Raw genomic sequence first — 17,653 nt, 5'->3', positions numbered from 1 at the left:
GTTCTCCCTCTCCTCCTCCTCCGCCCTCGCTTTATCTCGGCTGATAGAATGTGTGCAGAACGCGGGGCCACGACAGCCCGCATTGCGCTTAATGTGATCACATAAATTGAATAAGAAACACTTCTTCTTCTTCTTTGGCTTTGACAGCATGAATATTTAGTTTCACTCCTTTTGCCGCTTTCCGGACTGAAAATAGCCGCTGAGATCCGGCGAGGGAATCGGCAGGAACTGGTTTGATTTATGGTGTGACTAACTGCTCATGAGACGACTGTGGCCTCGTTGGGACTAAACAGACTTATAGACATGGGGCAGGCTGTGCTGCGTGAATGTGTGTTTGTGTGCAAAAAAAGAAAAAAAGAAAAAGAAAAGCCCAGGTACAAAAGAGCGAGGCTTGTTTCTGAAAGCTGCAGGTGTTTAGTGTTAACACTTCCTTGATGTCAATGAAGTGTTTTTCGCAGGCATGAAAGTCAGCTTTAGCTTTTTAAGTTCTTTTTTTTTTTTTTTTTACATCAAACACGAGGTGATCCCTTTCTATGCATGCTGCACATAAAAGTGCTTCTTAGTTTCACAGAAAAACCAGCGTTCCTTTCAACTGAGTGTGAGCACACAAACAACGGCGAGCATTTTAACCCAGAGGTGATGTCAAAATCAACAACAACAACAAAAAAAACAAGCCCAAGAGTCGTCGTGTCTCTATTGTACAAAAGACACAAACAGAGCCGTGTGAATAAAAAAAAAAGAAGCTATTTAGCGATGCAATAGTTTCACATTCGGAATTTAATTAGATAACGTTGGATATATTCCTACTGGTTGTTGCAGTGGAAAACAAAAGCTCCTCGTGAGAAGAAGGCAGGAACATTGTGTTTTTATTCTATTACTATAACCTTTCCTCTTCCATGTCATCCCACACTTCTAACTGTTCTGCATTTGCCTGGAAACATAAGAGGAATCAGCTCGTTTTGAAAGTTGTTTACTTTTTTTCTTTTTTAATCTGAGACTATTCCTAGCGTGAAGATCATTTCACTCGTATGAAACTACATTCTCTTCAAATTCGGGGGCATTTGTCTCGTATTTTAGCTTCTTCTTTTTGCACTGCGCCACTGAGATTGCCTTCCCACCCAGGTTCTTATTACATTTAATCCATTCTTTTCTCGCCTGATGTTCTACTTTGTGATGTTACTTCTGTTTTTGAACATTGCCTATGCCCGTAGATTTTGGGCTGCTGTTCCTTCTGTTGGTTTCATTGTGTACCAAGGCGACTTATTAAACACTCGGCTTTTCTCATCCAAAGACTGTTTCGTACATTTGCACCCTGTCTATGCTGCCTTCCGCCCCAGTTTTCGCTCATTTTGTCCGATTTCCCAAAGCCCCACAGAATATTTTGTGCTATGACTATGCAAACACTGAACATACCAAATGACAGATTAAAGTCTCCTCTTTCATCAGGAAGAAAAGGTATCTTCCTTCCATTTTTCATTCAGGAGTAATTGGCCGTTGAATAGAGGCAGATTTCAAAGTCAGGGTTGGCAGTGAATGTTTGGGTTATAAAATAAAACCTTCTTTAGACGTTGATGGCATTGAATGTGTTAAAAAGCAAACTACTAGCACTGAGTTTAAGCCTGCAGCATTTCAATCAAATGTAGAAACTATTTCAGCTAAATTGCTTTTTTAAAAGCTGGAGCTTTTAAAGTCAGCGTGAGCTCTGTGCGTGGAGCTAGTCTGTCATTTCCTCCACTGCAGGTAAACGTTTGTAAGAAGAAGCCCGACATTCTTGCACCAGGAAGAACCAAAGAATCAGCACTGGATTAAATAATCTTCTTTCAGATAGAAGACTGCAGTAAATTCCCCCTGTCTCAACCACACAATCCAGCTGATGATGCTGTGAGTCATCTTGCCACTTTGCAGAGGTCTGGTTTTAGTGTGTCTGGATGGCAGCCTAGCCGCTTTCACCTGAACGCTGAAGCCAGGTGGTGGAATATCCCTCTTGTAAAACTCTAACTACTGCGTTGACACGGCACAGAATGAGTGCCTTTGTTTCAACAGGGAATACTGAGACAGTAAAATGCTATGTTGGTGAAACCTTTATAGACGGTTGCTCTGATGGCCCGTTCCAAGGAAAGCAGGCTGCATTACACAGCAGTACTGAAGAGCAGAGTTTACTCAATGCTATGAAAATGATAGAACGATCTGGCCCAGTCGAATTGGTGCAAACGGGCAGATTTTACAGCCTCACGGAGCAGACCACATTCTCCTGGCAGGAACGGGATGTTTCAGTTTGTTTGGTTGTGCAAATCCACTCTCGCCCCCACCCCTTAGTTACTTTAAGAAATTCAACGTTTGTGAGATATTTTGTCTTAATTCTAATCACAAAGGTTTGCGTTATGGCCTAAAACATGTTCTGTGAGGTCACAGTGACCAAAATCCAATCAGCGCTTCCCTTGATTCCAAGCGGATGTCTTTTTCCGGTTGAAATTACATTTCCTCCGGGCGCTTCTCAGATAATGTGTCCAGGAGAGCAGACGGACAGCTCGGCAGCGTAAGGCCTCTAGTCACGGCTGTAGCCATGGCACCGGGACATACGAACCAACGGCAGAAAGGCGACAGGCTGTCGGAAGCGCAGAAGGATGAAGGGAAGACGGAAGAAAGGAGGGAATAAGCGACCAAAATGAGGGATTAGATGCTGAATTAATCTTATTATTTGAAGAGCAGCAGTGGAAACACGTCGGAGGGCCTGTGTGGATGAGGGCGCTTGATCGGAGAGTGAAGGGAGAGAGAGAGGGCATGAGAGAGGCAGAGGAAAGAGTGAGAGAGTGCGAGGGAAAGAGAGTGTGGCGGCATCCTCGAGGGAGAACTGAGCACATCTGCTGAGTTCCGCACAGCTGGCCAAAAAAAGTCCAGAGCTGCTGACACGCACACACACGCGCACACACACCCACACCCACACCCACACACACACACGTGCGGCTTTGGAGCGTACCTGCTCAGTGACTTGTTTTGCTTGTTTGAAGTTATCACCGTTCCTGTCATTAAGCGGTGAGGCGGGCGGATGCATTTACCGTGTGTGACCACACTGTGGCAGCCCTGAGGCTACCTGCTGCATGGCTATCCACACCTGTGGTCTGTCACTACTCATGAGCGTGTGTGTGTGTGTGTGTGCGTGTGTATGTTTTCCGACAAAACCTTGGATGTTATTGTGGCTGTGTAAAGTTCAAGTGGCAAACAAGCAGCTAACTTTATGCTGCGTTCACAGTTACACGGCGGAACGGGTAGTTTTAACACCGTGCGCACAAGAATCAGCTCTTTATTTATTCTCTGTCAGACATTTGACTAAAACTGGAACTAAGACTATTGCATCATTTAAAGGCTCTGGTGCGTGTTTGTGTGTGTGTGTGTTTGTGTTTAAAGGCGGTTTGGGGTAAATTGCAAGGCCTTTGAAGCTCGGAGACAACGGCTTAAAGAGAGCAGAAGAAAAGGGAGAAAATAAATAAATGAGTACAAATAAAAACTGAGGGCAGAGATGAGGGCAGGCATAATGAGACGGACAGATGATGGTAGAAATGCTAACAAAAGGTCAAAAATAGAAATCTAGCGTTGAAAGGGAGAGCACAAAAGACAGACAATCGAGAACCTGAGTGAGGTCATTGCCGCGAGAATGATCAGAGATCCCTGCAACAACTCTTCATCATCATCATCAGCTCTCTGCGATAAACAAAGAAATTGAAAGAAAGACAAGCGCGACAGGCGTCCGCATCTGGATGCGTTGTGATGTGCAAACGTGCAAACAAATCTATCTGTGCACGTGTTGCAATGGATGAATGACGCCACGAATCAGCATCATCACAACCTTCTCTGCCTCGTCATTTTGGTGGCCGCTGAAACTTTCCACTCTTCTCTGCCTTCTTGTGGCAGCATGAATCCAGTGCTGAATGCATTTGTATAATCTCGTTAAAACGTGACTACGACTGCCATATAAAGTTATACGTTCAATATGTGCTGTACAAATATCACAGATCCGTTGATGCCTCGGCATCAGCATAAATACTCCAGTAAAGTACACCAGAATTCTATACGGATGTGTAACACGTGAGTACATGCAGTTTTTCAGCTCTGTCAGTGTTGGTCACCATACATGTGGGGCGAGGGGGGGGGCTGTTGCTTCACGCCCAGCTGGAAAGTTCTCCATCCAGGCCTTGCCGCTGCCATCAGCCATTCCGCTGAGCTCCACACTCCTCCTCCTCCTCCTCCCTGCCTGTTATAAATACATTCAGCCTCTCCTTATAGCTTCTAACCACGGAGCCACTCACACACACCAAGCTATGATTAAAGGCCTATTTTTTGGGGGGGGAGCGCTTTGAAGTCGCGACAGACACCGACTGAGAGGCAAGACGCAGACAGACAGAGGAGCAGGAGACGTTGTGCAGCGCCCACGCAGACAGGCAACAGAAGAGACAACACGGAGCTGCACAGGCTCCCACGTGCACGCCGAGGCGTCGTGTGCTGAGCAGACGTCCACGAGAGAATCAGGTGTGAGACGGAATGAGAGCAGAGGCAAGAAAGGGAAAAGATAAACAAGCTTTTACTAACCGGATCTGCAAATACACACTTTAACAACTGCTGACTGATACAGATTCTGCTCTAACGCAATATTCATTCATTGAGATTGAAGCCATTTGTATGTATAAGAATATTCAGAATGCAACGAAAGGAATTCACGTGTCATTTCTCACTCCGTCAATAAGTCAAAAAAAAATGAAGAATAATAGATTATAATATTTTAAAGTCAAATAATCACCTGCCTCTGCGCGAGTTAAATGTGAACCCCCCCGTCGGCCTCATTAGCATTTCCCACACAGCTTTATTGTTGTCGACAAGCAACGATGGAAAAGCAGCCACTGAGTCAACAGAGTTTTGGCCGAAGAGATGGAGGAATGGGAAAGCAGGAAGGGAGGACGCGGTAAAGCGGATTATCACAGCAACGGAGAAAGTGAGCCCAGTGGCTTCGGGTAAAGGCAGAGAATGACGGTGTGTGTGTGTGTGTGTGTGTGTGTGTGTGTTGCAATCAGCAACAAGCAGAACAAATCACGAGCTTGTTGATTCCTCAAGTGCCAGCGTCATGACTGGTGCAGCACCAGCACCGGGGGGGGCTTTCACTGCAGCGCTGTGGTGATGACACACAAAGGGAATGAACGCAGCCTGCGGAGCTGAACGGGTGCAGCGAATCGCTGAATGATTTACACGACAGAAATGACAGGGAAGCTCACAAGGAAAGATATTGCTCGAGTGAAAACGTGCACACTAGAACAATATGCTTAAATATTCGTTTGATAATAGTTCTTCTTGTGAAACATGTTCACGCTGTCTTTGTCAGAAAGTCTGGCTGAGGGGTCGTTGACACATCGACTGCTCCGGCCTCAGATCTAAAGGTGTGTTGCATTTTGGTTGTGCACGACAGCGGAGTTTTCAGGGCTGGAAAACACACACACACTTCTGACGGGCTACAAAGGTCGATCTATGGAAAGGGCAACATCACGTCTGTGATGTTATTCTTTGGCGTTGTTATTGACAGGTTGCATCGCCACCTACTGGCCTGGCATGCATGCTACCGAATTTTGCTGATCCACGTTTATGGGGATCACATTTAAAATGTTGCCATGTAAACCAGATCTTGTCCAAAAAAGCTGCTCTCTTTTTTTTTTTAGCAGAGCTTCTTGGTTGCTTTTACAAATAATCACTTTTATTTATCGGGATTACGAAAAGTTAATTCATACGTTCAAATGATTTTTGTCCTCCTGTTGTTCTCAAATCTGTTGATCTCAGAGATGACATGCAGGAGCTGAAATTAAACAATGTAAATTAAGATTTAAAACCCCCAGCAAAAGTCACAGATTCTTCAAATTGCTTGTTTGTTGGAGACTCACATTCCCAATATATACACAAGATAAATGATGAATGAGAGAAAAGGAATCCTCAAAGTTGTGATGCATGAAGCAGCAAATATTTAATGACTTTGACAATTATTTGACTTTCAAAGTTGTTTCTCTTGACATTCTTTCATTTATTTTAGATTCTGTTCTCTGCAGCACCGAATGCTTTTGGAGGTGGGAAGAAGCCAGACACAGGGAGAACATACAATCTCCACGCGGAAAGGAATCGAATCTGGAGGTTTCTTGCTGCCGCCCAGGAAATGAGCATTTTTATTTTACCAATAAAAATGAACCATGGGGGGGAATTGCTTTCTCTATACTCCACTAAGCTACACGAGGGCCTGCGTGTGAATTGATCACATCTAATGCACAGCTAAACAGGTAATAAACCCTGCATCCTTATGGCAGGTGTCAACAGCAGCAAGTACTGAAGTGCCTTCATTTCAATCTATAATGTGAGCCGTGAGAAGCCACTTGTGCTTCTATGTGAAAATGCTCACTTTGCTGTTAATGATGTTGATTGTGGCAAACCTACTCAAACCCCGGCACTCCTACAACAAGAAGACGCTTCGAACAAGAGCGGCCCTTGAGTGGCATTTTCATTTGAATCCACATGCCCACTTCAGCTCTCACACGGGCGCGCGTGACAACAGCGAGCCCTCCAGGTCCCGGCGCCTGGTCCCGGCTGTTAATCTTCTCTGACCAATCAGCGCAGGGTCAGGGGATGAGTGACACTCAGCAGATAAAAAAAAAGCAGCGATGAATCTTTCATCCATCCCACCCTACTTCTCCACTCATCTATCCTCCCAGTCACGCGCAACCTCACTCTGCCTCCTCCTCTTCTGCCTCGCTCTCAACTACTCATTACTGTAATTGGAGGCTTTGGGGAGATACGGCAGGAAGAGAGAGAGGGAGAAGGCGTTGGGGGGGGGGGGGGTAAAGAGAAAGGCTGAGAGGGATAGAGGTTTCTAGAGGTCAGAAGGCTGGCCCTTTTCTACTCGTCTTTCTGCCTTCATCTCTCATTCTGTCTCTCATTTTTCTAAATCAAGAGGCGCACATTTTGCTTTGGCGCTTCTTAAAAGATGCAGCGCTCATTTGCTGCATCACAGCAAAATAGGTTCAAGCCAAATATCAAGTTTCTGAAGCCTCTTTTTCTCTTGTTCCTTTCAGCTCCCGCCTTCTGTTCATTCCTTCTTTCTTCGTGGCTTTCGTTTTACCGCAGCTACCGCGGTCTGTTGTGGGTTTGACAGACTGGTGTGTGTGTGACCGAAGGGACGCAACAGGGACAAAGAGAAAAAGGGACACGACAAAGATAGCAAGGAGCAGCAGACGGCGGTGGTGTTGTCAGCTGGCGTGCTTCCTGTGGCCCGCGGAGGGTCGTGGGATGAGGATAGTTTAAAGCATAAAACATAAACGACACGCAAGTAGAATGTGGCCAATCCAGTAGGAAAGGAACGAAGCACCAGATCAGACACAATGGCAGAATGAAAGAGGAAAAGGTGACAGAGAAGAAGAAGAAGAAGAGATCAAATCTCCTCCTTAAGGAAAATCCATCCATCCATCCACCCGGGTGGGCCTGGGGTCTCCTCCTACATGGACATGCCCAGAAGGCCTCCATAGGGAGGCGCCCTGGAAGAATCCTACTACAACTACTTCAGCTGTATGAGCTCCAGTCCGTCTCTAAGGCCGAGCCCCTCCGACCTGTGAAGCTTTTCTTCCAGCTCAGCTCTGTATTCCCCACAATGGACCGATAGACTAAATCGCATCTCCATTTCATGTTACATCCCCCCCCCCCCCCCATCACTCATGAACAAGAACCCAAGACGGGTAAACGTCCCGTCTGAGGTAGTGACTCACCTCCAACCTGGATGGGCCGACCCAGAGCCTCCAAATGTGTGATAATTAGTTCTCAACACATAGTTTATTTAGACGCCTGCTTCGTGCTGCAGCTGTCAAGCTAATTTAGACCTTTAGGTTTGGGCACAGCGTCAAAGAACAGAACAGAACAAAACAAACAGAACAAACAGAACAGAACAGAACAGAACAGATACACTTATGGGATTTATCCACTTAAACCTGGACGAGAGGACCAAAATACTCAGAATGGGAAATTGATCATTAATGAATAAAAACACAAGATAAATAATAAAATAAACCAAATGAAGCGCCGTCATCAGCACCTCGACGAAAATAAAAGCCAGCCATAATGCATAAATGTCTCATTAGGAGTCAACACCGATATTTTTACTTCTGTAAATGTGCTGAGCAGCCTCAAGCTCAAAATGTCAACACCTCACATTAAGAACATACAAGAAAACACACACACACACACACACACAGAGGATGTTTGTGTTTCTTCTTCTGCAAACTTCATGTAATTGCCTAGTGAGGGTGGGGTAACTATATCGCTTAGACCATATCTGTCCCGACATAACCCACCACCACCACCACCACCCTCTTCCTCTTCCTCTCTCGCACGCACACACAAAAACACACACCTTCTGCACTCCAAATCCCTCAGATTTGTCAGCCTAAGCAGTGTGCACACTCACACACACACACACACAAATAAACAAAGAGGGATTAGATAGGCAGACACACATTCACACACACACACAAACACGCACACGTACATGTTAGTTTAGAAGCTGTGTGTTTAATGCAGATACCGCCATGCAAACTCAAACTGTCCAGCAGTGTGTGTGTGTTTTCTTTCTGTCATTCTCTGAAGATACATTCTGTCCTTTTAAGGCAGTTAGCGAATGGTCTCTTTCTCTCTGTCTCTCAACCCTCCCTTTTTTCCACTCTATATAGTTTATATACAGTGTAATCTCTTCCCATGTCTCCCCCCCTCCCCTTCTGCAGCTTTGTTTTTCCATTTTGTTTCTCCAATCGCCTCCCCAGCACTGAATCAGGAGCCCATCCATAGAAGTCCCTAGACCCAGGATTAAGTGAGCGAGTGCGATAACACAAGTCGTCCCCGATGCTAAATCAGCTCGCATCAAGAAAAAAAGTGAAGGCGCATTAGCAGTAAAGGAAATTGTCTAAAAAATCTCTAATTGCGTCTTGTCTTCTGGAAGTTCTGAAAATGGCAGTTTTTGGTTGTGTATTTTGCTTGTGTCGTGCACAATGATGCGTTCACTGTCCCTGTTCGTCTGTTGGGTGCGTTCTGGTCTCCACTAACTCTGACTTTGTCGCATGACTGAATTTCAGCAGAACGTATTGATGCGCAATCGATTGCTCCCCCCCCCATCCTGTCCTCACATCCTGCCTCGACACCCGTGACGGATGTAGCACGGAGGGATGAGAGGAGGGATGAGGCTGTATAGGAAAAAAGGAGAGTGGGGATAGGGAATGGGTGTGGAGGAGCTGGTGGTGTCTGAGATAGCGGTTGTAGAAAGCGGCTTTTGAAATATCCTCACGCTCCACCACCACTGCCGCCGCCGCCGCCGCCGAGCACCATTCTCCTCAAGAGAGGCTGAAATCGGAGCTCTTTGTGAAAACGGCATAAGAGCATTTCGGGTTCATGCGATGAGCTTCGGTTTACAAAGCAAAACAGGGCAGGGAGGGATAAGAGAGGAAAAAGAGAGGGGAAAGGAGAGCTAGATACGGGATGAAAGGTGGGATAGGTGCTATAGACAGCTGAGAGAATATAGCTTTCTTTCCCATATCCCCCCATCCCCCTTTATAGTACTCCCCTAATCCCCAGGAGAGAGAATGTAGCACTTCGCCTTTGAGGGATTAAAAGACTATGTCTCAGTTTGCAACAAATGGCATTGTTCAGTGAAGAAAACTGGGCCCGGCTGCCGAGATAAAGACAGCAAATACAGTTGAGCGCTGGGATTAGATTGATCTATTGTTTTACTGAGTGTCGATGTCACCGTTTAGACTAGAATCAGAAATCATCCATCTGTGATATAAAGGGAAATCCTCCCTGATTGCTGTACTTTTTGGTTTGGTAGGAAATGTCTGACCAGACTCGAATCTTTCAGTTCTCAGTCTGTAAAAATCCATCTTCCCTCAGTGGAGTCGGTTGTAAATCTGAAAAAGCCGTCTGTCAGATAAACCCAATATATAAAGCTCCGCAAAAGAAAAATCGGTCCCTAGAAGTAGTAAATGTGTAAGTAAAGTGTAGGCTGATTATCAGTGGCCGAGCTTAACCAGGTGTTTTTGGGGAACCTGTCCCAGAATGGGGAAAACAAAGGTCAACGAGGGATGAGAGCTGCTGCAGTCCCAGATGTCTGGCATGTTAGCGGCTGCCAAGTGCTGGAGTTTGCTGAGTCATCACTCAGTCAGCAAGTTCATGGAATCAGATTTCACAGTGAACAATCCTTTAGACACAGCAAAAAAACAAACAAAAAAAACATTTACAATGAGGTGTCCTTGTGGCAGCTGTTTGGTATGAGCTATAATATAATGCAGCAAAATCTGTCTGTGTTTTTGGGAAACACTGTTTCCCCAAAACAAGGAATCTTAATACAAAAAAACAACAACAAAAAACACGTGTTTAGCGTACTCAGATCTTTCTTTTGCTTCGCTGCATCCGCTCTGCGCTCTCACCTTGGTATCGGACTGTCTTGCGTGGCACCGGGTTCCAGTTGAGACCCAGAGACTTGTCCCATCCCATGAGAAACACCAGGAGCAGCACCTTCACTCCCACTACGCCTCCCATGTCAGCTCCCATCCGCCGGAACTGCGGTTGATGACTCGAAAGATGAATCAGTTTGATCAGGAGAACTGGAGAGAGCGAGCTGGAGTCTGGCACCCTGCTGAGATAAAAAAAAAAAAAAAAAAAAGCCGACGCGTCAACTTTGAAGCAGCAGTTCACTTTACTGGTCTGATTTCATTTACAAGTTGCACATAAAAAAAAAGATAATGTAAAACAGAAATTAGTTATGCAAATCATCAAAGCCAACAAGGACATGATGCAATCAGTGCATGTGCTTGATGAGCGCGTGTGTCTGCCAACAAAACAAATCAAACAGTTTAATGACTTTTGGCCGGGAGGGGTGGTGCAGGATAGTTCTCGCTGTTCCCTGCTCACTCTGAGCGATAATCCCGATATCTGCATGCAAAAACTCCCAAAAACCTCAGAAACAGCCCATCGCTGCAAACATGTCAAGACAATTCAGCAGGAGCGTATTAAACTGGTGTTAAAGGTCATTAAAGGTCATTATTGTCACTGGCAAAAGCACCAAATGCCAACGCGCTGGGAAATGAATGTCGAGGCAAGGACAATCCGGCAGCCCGGCGCTGTGAACGAATCGGTTTATTAATGAACATGTCAAATATGAACCACGGTGTGATGACTGCACAGAACGCTGGGTGGAGGTGAGACCGCCGCCCTCAGAGAGAAGAACATTCTCATGTTAAAGTAATAACAACACACACACACTGACACGTATTTGTTTCTGCATGCTCGTGAGGACGTTCGACCTTTACCTTTTGACACGCTGTCATTTTTTATGAGCATAAATGTTTTATGAGATACGTGCCACGGGCGTTGCTGACGTGCTGACTACGGACGAGCGGTGGGGTACACCCTGGACGTGTCGCCAGCACATTGCAGGGCCATATGATAAACAGACAACCAATCACCCTCGCAGCCAATCCACACAGAAAGAAATCAAACCCGGAACGGCCTTGCCATGAGGCAACAGCGCTACCCACTACGCCAATGTGCTGAACTAAAGTCCTAATTTCACGAGAAAAAAAAAGTTCACATTAAAGTGTTTGAACTTTCCTGCTACACGTTGGAGGGGAAACATCAGAGGACTGGTGGCGGAATCAAAGCAAGGAACATGGAACATCTTTCAAGGCTGCACTTAAGCATCGGTCTCACAGGTTAGGGTTCGAAATATTAAAACTTTCAGTGCATCAAGGCCCCATTATTTCAAGTAGAAGGACTTTGAAAGATCTCAATGAAACTGAAAAGCTTCCAAAGAAAGGAGCCGACTGTGGAAACTGGTAGCGGGCAAGCTAAATATATTTTTCTCATATAATTGAGTTGATTCTAGTAATATTTTCGTCACTGTATCGAATATTTGGACTTTACTCTTGGTCTCTCTCGAATGGCAAAACCTTTCTTTCACTCAGTGTGGCCTTGCAGTGTCCACTTCTAAACGTTTGCCGTTATTGACCGCTTCCTGGCTGCATTCCTGACACCTTAAATAAAACGGTTCTAATGGAAAACTCGTCACGGCATGTTTTCCAGCGACCGTAAGTGATTGCGGCAGGATGGGTTGAGTGTCAGCGAGGATTTGAGCGATGCCAGAATGTAGGTTTGATTTCATGTAGATCATCAGCCCACCATGTCCACCGCACGCCGTCTCCCTTAACATAGCCTGTAATTACCAAACTCCCAACCAGTTTATGAACCTTAGCCTCTGCCAATAAAATAAAAAACGACATATCTTAATGTTTGCCTTCTTAGAAAGACCAAATATCATTGCACACACACAAACACACCATCTGTAAGTCTCCCCCTCTGCCCCCTCTGGACCAAGTGCTGCGTATCAGGCAGTGAAATGCTGCTTTCATGATGGCTGCTCATTGGACGAGGGAATCGATTGATGAAATGCTCTAACTAAACCCAATTGGACGATGTAGCACACGTTATATATCCTTCCGCCTCCCCCTCATCCAGTCCCACATGTGAACGTTAAATAAAGATTTGGTCTTTGTGGATTGGCAGGGGAGATAATTGAGATTTCGAGTTGTGCGTGTGTGTGTGTGTGTGTGTGTGTGTGTGTGTGTGTGTATACCCACGCGTCAACCAATGTGACCGTTATTGATTACTTTTGAGAGGAAAATAAGAAGAGGCTTTGGGAGGGGAGAATAAAATCGAACACCCCACCCCCCACTCTCATGCCGCCCCCCCACTCCAGAGCAGATCATAGCAATGTGCTGTTAAATGAGCGTGCTTAAACACCCGGTTTGGGTGAAAGCTCGTCGTACTCGCCGGAGACCAGCTTTATTGGATCGATGCTGGAGGCCTCTGCGGCCGACGCACGAGTGAGCAGACGCTCTGATTGAGATGGATGGAGGGATGAAGTGTTGGAAGGAAGAAAAAAAAAACACCCATCTGGAGATATTAGATGAGACATGAAATGGTTCATTTTCTCCTCCTTCAACATCTTTCATCGGCGCGCTGAGAGGCAACACATGAAAGTGGACATCGCGAAGGTTCCAGCAAGTGGAGAGGCAGAGAGTAAACACTCGAGGAGGATGAGGAGGAAAAGACTGGAGAGTCAAGAGGAGGAAGACGCTTTTCTGTTTGTGGCCTTTTTCCGTTCCTCTTTTCTGCAACTTGGCAATGATAATATTTCAATGCCGCTACACAAAACTCGCCCCAAGTTTTCAAAATCAGTAAACAAGTGCCGCGGCAAAAAATAAAGGACATTCCCTTTTGCAATGCATTCTGGGACAGACAGAGCAAAAACTGGTCAAGACAAAGCTGAGACTTCCATGATGCTGAGAACATGCTTCTTTCCGGTAGCCCTGAATATTTAACATAAAGGGGCACTGCAGCGGCTCAACGAGATCCATCCAGTGCCAGTGCAAACATTTTAAGTGTTCACTATCAGGCAATCACAATCAGTCTCGAACATCTAAGTGAGCCTCAACATTGTTTTCTCGTCTACCTTACCCGACACTGCTCTGCTGCTAATATGGCTTTGAGAATGTCAACGCCACGTCTGCTCGGAACGTCGTGAATGTCAGGGGGGAGCCGGCTGCGGTCACTCTTTGATGACTTTTTCTTGTTCTTCCTGTCAAAACCTCTCCTATGATCCCCTCGCTGCGCCATAAGGAGCGAGAATCAGCCTCGCCCTACCCTGGCGACCAAATTAAATCACTTGCTCTGCCTCTCGCCGCAGCCTCTTTAAGGTCCTGCGGTGTCACATAGCTCTGCAGGCGTTATTAATTCATCTATTAGTCGCTGGTGTTGTTGTTGAGGCTGCTTCAGCTAATGAGCTGAGACACGGCAGACTAATAACATCAGTCAGCGCTCCACAATGGAGAGCTCATTAAAACATGGAGAAAAAGGCCACATGTTCTGATTAGATTGCTGAGCTCCTGTGTGTGTGTTTTGACTGCGTGCCGATTTGTGTTCTGTGTGGGTTTCTTCGAAGTGCATTGAATGTTGGAGAAAAAGGGAAGGAGAACATTTTTCAACCCCCTTCGGCCTCTTTTCCGCACCTCTACATCCATGTTTTCCATTGTATTCTTCCTGCTCTTCACTGACTCCACCTCTCCTTTCCTGCCACACACCGACCGGTGATGCAGGCCCTTCTGATTGCTGCTCCTTCCAGGCATTGTTTGAGTTTTAACCTCAAACTCTGACCATGCTAGAGGACAGTCAGGTTCCACCCCCACTGCCCTCCAGTTGCCCCAAGACACACACACACACACACACACACACACACATAAGGACAAGGACAGCTCCCATCCTTCAACAACCCACTTGCCTCGCTGCAAAACAAACACTGTGGCTACCGTAAGCTCCCTTCCTTCCTTCCTTCCTTCCTGTAACCCCTCCCCTTTCCCTCCACCTTTTAGTGCTATAGGGACTTTAAAAACCCACACAAATAGGGACAAGTGCAAACTCTCTCTCTCTCTCTCTCTCTCACACACACACACACACACCTGCTTCAAATAAAGAGAACAAGCCAGCTCAAACGATTTCACACGTTGCGGACGGAGAGATGAGAGCAGCTTCAGGACATTCATGTTGTGTTCCCTTCACTTTGAAATCATCATGGTGGGAAGATGGAGCAGCTGCTAGTGCATAAACGGTTTACGTGGGTTTCTGAGGCTACTGGCTTTCAACACTGGTTTGTTTGAAAGATTTAAAAAAATGACTTTTCTGAAAGTATTTGCAAGGAAATACGTCCCAAATAATAACTGGAGCTTAAGAAGATTCCAGCGCTGCCTCTAAAATGAGTCAGAAAGTCTGCAGACATGGAAGAAAAATTCTGATTTCGAATAATGTTTTCTGAAGATGAATAAAATAGAATAGCACTTTATTGTCATTACACACAGTGATGCTATGAAATTAAGCAGGCTCTGCACAGTGCAAAAACTGTAAAGATCAGCATCGGCATCTTGAAACAACCCAGAATGAACCTATTTAATACGGAAAATAATACTAACAACTAAAGAAAATATAAAATAGATTCTGATTATATCACTATTGGTAATTTATTTTCACTTGACCTTGGAGAAAACCTCCATCATAAAGGCGGCGATGCTAGTGAGCGAACAATGAGTCAGTGGTGACACTGGAGCTTTTGAATCTTATGTGAAACAGATTTTCTCCCCCCACACACACACACACATTTTTGTATTGGCAAGTTTTTGACCTGAGTGAAGTTTCCTTTTAAGATGCAAATATATTCAGATGGTTGAAAAAACTGCTGTTGAGGAGACCACAAACACACCAGAGATCACTGAGAGAAAATATATCCTATGATAGTTTCTCAAAAATCTTTTCACAGCTGAAACGTTTTGATCAAAAATCAACCTTAGTATACAGTATATAAAAAAAGAAGCTTACAAAACAGTTGTGGTAATTTTATTCAGTGTTCCCGTGCTGCGAGTCACCTTTCGACCAAAATATGTGTTTGCTCCGGTCGTAATGACGTATCAAAGTAAAAATGTCTGGGCTCTGGGTTCAAGTCCAGAACACAAATCGGTTAAGAAATGAAAAAATATGTTGTAATGCTCCCTGAAAAACTGAGGAGTAGTGGGATGTGAGCTTACCGGTACTACATAAGGATTAATTCTTTTTTTTTTTATTGTAATTTATTCATACAATGCTGCAAAAGTCCTAAAAAACACATCTCTTCATTGAACTGAGAAGCGTCTCTCTGAGAAAGAGGACGAGAAAAAACCTGATACACTGCTTTTACAATATAAAGTGATTGGAGCATGCACACACACACACATACATACAGAGGTGGGCACTTAAAGCAAGTAGTGATTTTGGTTTTTGTGCATGGTTTGAATATTTTGCAGCACTGCCCTGCACGAATGAGTCTGCATCTGAGTGGTAGCATTAACAGGAATCTCATAGACCCTGCAGCCGGACTGACATTAACATTAGCTGTGTGTGACTGTGAGTGGGTGATGGGCGGGCAGATTGGGCTGTGCTCATGTTGAGTTGGCACAGATGAAAGACTGATAATCAAAGAGGGTTTGATCGGCTGCATATATTGTGTGAATGTGTGTGCGAACGATTTGTGATGGTTGTTGCTGGAGCCGCCTTCTGGAACATCCAAACACCATGTACCCATAAAGTGTTTGAACCCCCCCCCCTTTGAAACGGTGTCCATTAAAATGTGAGCCCTCCTTCTACGCTCACGCACCTGAGGAGGTGATTCTCACAATGAATAATTGATTCATCTGCAGCAGGACGTGGAGAAATCCGGTTGCATTACGCCATTGCCGTTCTTTTCACATTTAGGATTGGAATTAATTTGCCAGCCTAATTAGCTTAAATTGGAGTGGAACTGAGGAGCAGATTTTAATTTCCACTTGATTGAATGTCAGGAGAGAAAAAAAAGTCCCACGAGGGCTTGCAGTGCTGCATCTTCACCTCCCGGCTGGCTCCACTCAGCACGCTGCTCTTTCATGTGTCCTCCCTGGAGAGATTCTGCAGACCACAACTCCATCTTCTCTTTCATCCCTGCTGGAACTCTCGCTTGCCTGCCCACCACCCCCTCACCGACTTGTCCATGTCATTGCTGGTCAGGCGTGGCCCCTATAGCACTTTGATCATCCCCTGATCTATTCCATCGGTGCCGGGGGCTACAACTGATTACAGATATGATTAGGACTGCGACTCGGGGCTAAACACCTGCTCGGACCAGTGAGAGTAACAGAAGAGGAAGTCCAGGTGAAATGACCTGGCAGAGGCCGAGCCCCTTTCTATCGGACAGCATCACACCATCTGTGCTTTAGATTTGTGCATTGTGAACACAGTCCTGATGGAACCAGATCTCATTCCAGGCATTGAGGATCAGATATGATCACTTCCTGGCGAACACACCGGAGGAGCTTTGAGAATGAGAATACCATCCTTGCATTCATGAGGTGGAGGCGGTCGGAGGCAAATACAGCCCCAAACAAATGCTAATGCTCTCTTGCATCTGCTGGTTGTGTAATTAGACAACTGTTTACCATCATGATAGCCATATCATCAATATTCCAAGGGTCTGATCCCTTTGGAACCACGAAAGCCTGAAAAGAGTTGAAACCCAAGCCCACGGAAATGTAAAAGTTTGCATTTCGTTAATTTTTTTCTCACTGTTAATAGATTATTCTAATCATTGTTTATCAACCTAGTTCCATGGTTATAATTCTAACCTCTTTCTACAGCAGTGAATTTCAATCATAGATAAAAAATAATCAATAAAAGGAGAAAATGAACAGACCTGTTAATTTGCTATTCATAGAGCTAATAACGTAAAAAAATAGAGTTTTAAACTGCCCTACATCACATATTGTGAAATGTATCTTGCATAGCAACTACAGAGTAATATATCTGCGTCTAAGTGGAAAGAAAAGGATGTTATGCACCTGAGACACTAAAAATGGAGATAAGTTTGGATGAGATGGACTGTTTGACACTAAATTAATGAAATTAACAAATGGCAGATTGCCTTGTTTCGGATGAGCACACAAGTGCAGAGGAATGGTACACTGTCAACCTGACTGCTTGCACAAGG

At 45.1% G+C, this 17,653-nt stretch overlaps 1 protein-coding gene across 1 annotated transcript in view; it reads right to left on the bottom strand.

Annotated features, from left to right (window-relative positions):
* Positions 1-10,608, bottom strand: part of LOC137916182 (semaphorin-4C-like) — a 36,197-nt gene extending 25,589 nt beyond the window's left edge. Inside the window, exon 1 of the mRNA XM_068759262.1 lies at positions 10,485-10,608. Coding sequence (XP_068615363.1) covers positions 10,485-10,608 — 124 coding nt within the window. The remainder of the gene's footprint in view (positions 1-10,484) is intronic.
* Positions 10,609-17,653: the final 7,045 nt, after the last annotated feature.

The sequence above is a fragment of the Brachionichthys hirsutus genome, unplaced genomic scaffold (genome assembly GCF_040956055.1).
Source record: "Brachionichthys hirsutus isolate HB-005 unplaced genomic scaffold, CSIRO-AGI_Bhir_v1 contig_721, whole genome shotgun sequence".
NCBI classification, from domain to species: domain Eukaryota; kingdom Metazoa; phylum Chordata; class Actinopteri; order Lophiiformes; family Brachionichthyidae; genus Brachionichthys; species Brachionichthys hirsutus.
This window is presented reverse-complemented; position numbering and strand designations above follow the sequence as displayed.